At 42.7% G+C, this 4,991-nt stretch overlaps 1 protein-coding gene across 1 annotated transcript in view; it reads left to right on the top strand.

The window, feature by feature from the left end:
* The first annotated feature begins 368 nt into the window (after nt 1-368).
* LOC120033468 (basic proline-rich protein-like) overlaps nt 369-4,991 on the top strand; it is a 12,043-nt gene continuing 7,420 nt past the window's right edge. Inside the window, exon 1 of the mRNA XM_038979833.1 lies at nt 369-458. Coding sequence (XP_038835761.1) covers nt 369-458 — 90 coding nt within the window. The remainder of the gene's footprint in view (nt 459-4,991) is intronic.

Here is a 4,991-nt window from a genome sequence, read left to right as displayed (position 1 = left end):
ATAGACAGTTTTATGAGAAAGACCAGGGTAGGACGGGCAGTCAGTGTAAGAGAAAGACCAGGGTAGGACAGGCAGTCAGTTTAAGAGAAAGACCAGGGTAGGACGGGCAGTCAGTTTAAGAGAAAGACCAGGGTAGGACAGGCAGACAGTTTAAGAGAAATACCAGGGTAGGACAGGCAGACAGTTTAAGAGAAAGACCAGGGTAGGACAGGCAGACAGTTTAAGAGAAATACCAGGGTAGGACAGGCAGGCAGACAGTGTCAGAGAAAGACAAGGGTAGGACAGGCAGTCAGTTTAAGAGAAAGACCAGGGTAGAACAGGCAGACCAGACGGTTTGCTGGGAGGATGGCATGGTACCACACGGATACATGGGCACAGAGAGTGTGGCAGCCTCGGTCCATGTGGCGTTTCAGCCATGCATACCCATGCAGCCCTGCCCAGCTATGCCTCCTATCCAGGTTTGAAATGTTGCTCTCTAAAGCCTGGTGCCCCACTAGAGAGCCAACCAACCAGGCCTGGTTACCCATGGTTACCTAATCAGAAGAGAACCATGGCGTTCTCCCAGAAGCTTGGCTGGTGCGTAGAACCCTCCAATTCAGACAAACAAAGAGGTGTAATGGGTTCGCACTCCAAAATATTTCATAAAGCTATCCCTGATGCAGTAAAACATCAAACACATTGAGTAATGACCTCAGCTTTATGCTACCCATGGTGCCCCCTAAGGCAGGACCTACAGTGCCTTGCAAAAGTATTCATCCCCCTTGGCGTTTTTCCTATTTTGTTGCATTACAACCTGTAATTTAAATATATTTTTATTTGGATTTCATGTAATGGACGTACACAAAATAGTCCAAATTGGTGAAGTGAAATGAGTGCTGCGTGCATATGTATTCACCTCCTTTTACTATGAAGCCCCTAAATAAGATCTGGTGCAACCAATTACCTTCAGAAGTCACATAATTAGTTAAAGTCCACCTGTGTGCAATCTAAGTGTCACATGATCTGTCACATGATCTCAGTATATATACACCTGTTCTGAAAGGCCCAAGAGTCTGCAACACCACTAAGCAAGGGGTACCACCAAGCAAGCGGCACCATGAAGACCAAGGAGCTCTCCAAACAGGTCAGGGACAAAGTTGTGGAGAAGTACAGATCAGGGTTGGGTTATAAAAAAATATCCAAAACTTTGACATCCCACGGAGCACCATTAAATCCATTATTAAAAAATTTAAAAAATATGGCACCACAACAAACCTGCCAAGAGAGGGCCGCCCACCAAAACTCACAGACCAGGCAAGGAGGGCATTAATCAGAGAGGCAACAAAGAGACCAAACATAACCCTGAAGGAGCTGCAAAGCTCCACAGCGGACATTGGAGTATCTGTCCATAGGACCACTTTAAGCCGTACACTCCACAGAGCTGGGCTTTATGGAAGAGTGGCCAGAAAAAAAGCCATTGCTTTAAGAAACAAATAAGCAAACACGTTTGGTGTTTGCCAAAAGGCATGTGGGAGACTCCCCAAACATATGGAAGAAGGTACTCTGGTCAGATGAGACTAAAATTGAGCTTTTTGGCCATCAAGGAAATTGCTATGTCTGGCGCAAACCCAACACCGCTCATCACCCCGAGAATACCATCCCCACAGTGAAGCATGGTGGTGGCAGCATCATGCTGTGGTAATGTTTTTCATTGGCAGGGACTGGGAAACTGGTCAGAACTGAAGGAATGATGGATGACGCTAAATACAGGGAAATTCTTGAGGGAAACCTGTTTCAGTCTTCCAGAGATTTGGAACGGAGGTTCACCTTCTAGCAGGAAAATGACCGTAAGCATACTGCTAAAGCAACACTCGAGTAGTTTTAGGGAAAACATTTAAATATCTTGGAATGGCCTAGACAAAGCCCAGACCTCAATCCAATTGAGAATATGTGGTATGGTTTGAAGATTGCTGTACACCAGCGGAACCCATCCAACTTGAAGGAGCTGGAGCAGTTTTGCCTTGAAGAATGGGCAAAAATCACAGTGGCTAGATGTGCCAACCTTATAGAGACATACCCCAAGAGACTTGCACGCTCAAGTTATCAGTTTTTTTTGTCTTATTTCTTGTTTGTTTCACAATAAAAAATATTTTGCATCTTCAAAGTGGTAGGCATGTTGTGTAAATCAAATGATACAAACCCCCCAAAAATCCATTTTAATTCCAGGTTGTAAGGCAACAAAATAGGAAAAATGCCAACGGGGGTGAATACTTTCGCAAGCCACTGTACAGTATATCAAGCCCAGTCACACACATTAACACACCCACAGGAAATGGTGCTGTAGTACTGCTCTTCATGTCGCTTGCTCCTCTAGGAGCCTCATACCGTTTAATCTACGTACACCTTCACTGTCTTCTGTTTAATCTAAACACACCTTCACTGTCTTCTGTTTAATCTACGTACACCTTCACTGTCTTCTGTTTAATCTACGTACACCTTCACTGTCTTCTGTTTAATCTAAACACACCTTCACTGTCTTCTGTTTAATCTAAACACACCTTCACTGTCTTCTGTTTAATCTACGTACACCTTCACTGTCTTCTGTTTAATCTACACACACCTTCACTGTCTTCTGTTTAATCTACGTACACCTTCACTGTCTTCTGTTTAATCTACACACACCCTCACTGTCTTCTGTTTAATCTACACACACCCTCACTGTCTTCTGTTTAATCTACACGCCCTCACTGTCTTCTGTTTAATCTACGTACACCTTCACTGTCTTCTGTTTAATCTACACACACCTTCACTGTCTTCTGTTTAATCTACGTACACCTTCACTGTCTTCTGTTTAATCTACGTACACCTTCACTGTCTTCTGTTTAATCTAAACACACCCTCACTCTCTTCTGTTTAATCTACGTACACCTTCACTGTCTTCTGTTTAATCTACACACACCCTCACTGTCTTCTGTTTAATCTACACACACCCTCACTGTCTTCTGTTTAATCTACACGCCCTCACTGTCTTCTGTTTAATCTACGTACACCTTCACTGTCTTCTGTTTAATCTAAACACACCCTCACTGTCTTCTGTTTAATCTACACACACCCTCAATGTCTTCTGTTTAATCTACACACACCCTCACTCTCCTGTTTAATCTACACACACCCTCACTCTCCTATGTTTAATCTACACACACCCTCACTCTCCTATGTTTAATCTACACACACCCTCACTCTCCTATGTTTAATCTACACACACCCTCACTGTCTTCTGTGTAATCTACACACCCTCAGTGTCTTCTGTTTAATCTAAAAACTCCCTCACTGTCTTCTGTTTAATCTACACACCCTCACTGTCTTCTGTTTAATCTACACACACCCTCACTCTCTTCTGTTTAATCTAAAAAACACCCTCACTCTCCTATGTTTAATCTACACACAGCCACTCTCTTCTGTTTAATCTACACACACTCACTCTCTTCTGTTTAATCTAAAATCACCCTCACTGTCTTCTGTGTAACCTACACACCCTCACTGTCTTCTATGTAATCTACACACCCTCACTCTCTTATATTTAATCTACAGACCCTCACTCTCTTCTGTTTAATCTACACACCCTCACTGTCTTCTATGTAATCTACACACCCTCACTCTCTTATATTTAATCTACACACCCTCACTCTCTTCTGTTTAATCTACACGCCCTCGCTGTCTTCTATGTAATCTACACACCCTCACTCTCTTATATTTAATCTACACACCCTCGCTGTCTTCTGTTTAATGTTCACACCCTCACTCTCTTCTGTTTAATCTACACACCCTCGCTGTCTTCTATGTAATCTACACACCCTCACTCTCTTCTGTTTAATCTACACACCCTCGCTGTCTTCTATGTAATCTACACACCCTCACTCTCTTCTGTTTAATCTACACACCCTCACTGTCTTCTGTTTAATCTACACACCCTCACTGTCTTCTATGTAATCTACACATCCTCACTCTCTTATATTTAATCTACACACCCTCACTCTCTTCTGTTTAATCTACACACCCTCGCTGTCTTCTATGTAATCTACACACCCTCACTCTCTTATATTTAATCTACACACCCTCGCTGTCTTCTGTTTAATGTTCACACCCTTACTCTCTTCTGTTTAATCTACACACCCTCGCTGTCTTCTATGTAATCTACACACCCTCACTCTCTTCTGTTTAATCTACACACCCTCACTCTCTTCTGTTTAACCTACACACCCTCACTCTCTTCTGTTTAATCTACACACACCCTCACTCTCTTCTGTTTAATCTACACACCCTCACTGTCTTCTGTTTAATCTACACACACCCTCACTCTCTTCTGTTTAACCTACACACCCTCACTGTCTTCTGTTTAATCTAAAAACATCCTCACTCTCTTCTGTTTAATCTACACACTCTCACTGTCTTCTGTTTAATCTACACACCCTCACTGTCTTCTGTTTAATCTACACACTCTCACTGTCTTCTGTTTAATCTAAAAACACCCTCACTGTCTTCTGTTTAATCTACACACCCTCACTCTTTTATGCTTAATCTACCCACACAATCTTTCTCTTAATCTACATATTAACTCTCATTCCTAATCTACACAATCTCTTAAAGTACTGCTAATCTACACACACACACAATCTCACTCGCTTACTCTTCCTAATCGACACACTCATCGGACTCCATCAGGAGAAGCCAGTTCATCTAAGGGACATTTGCCAAAAAGCAGATAGACTCTTTCCCACAATCATCCTCTCCCCCCGGAGCCTTAGAAGACTTTAAAGCTGTCCTCTCCTCTATCTTTAAAGCTCTGGTTTCCTCATTTCCCTCCAGACTGCTACTTCTGCCCTTTAATTATTCCAACCAGTTGAGACGTGTACTACCCAGGCCTCAGCCCATGTATTAACACTGCGGTTCATATGGGAACGGCGCTTTCAGGAACTTCTAGAAGAAAAAAGAAACAATAGCCTAGAGAGCTT

The sequence above is a fragment of the Salvelinus namaycush genome, chromosome 40, assembly GCF_016432855.1.
Source record: "Salvelinus namaycush isolate Seneca chromosome 40, SaNama_1.0, whole genome shotgun sequence".
NCBI lineage: Eukaryota > Metazoa > Chordata > Actinopteri > Salmoniformes > Salmonidae > Salvelinus > Salvelinus namaycush.
The sequence above is the reverse complement of the archived record's forward strand: the minus strand, read 5'-3'. Positions and strand labels throughout refer to the sequence as shown.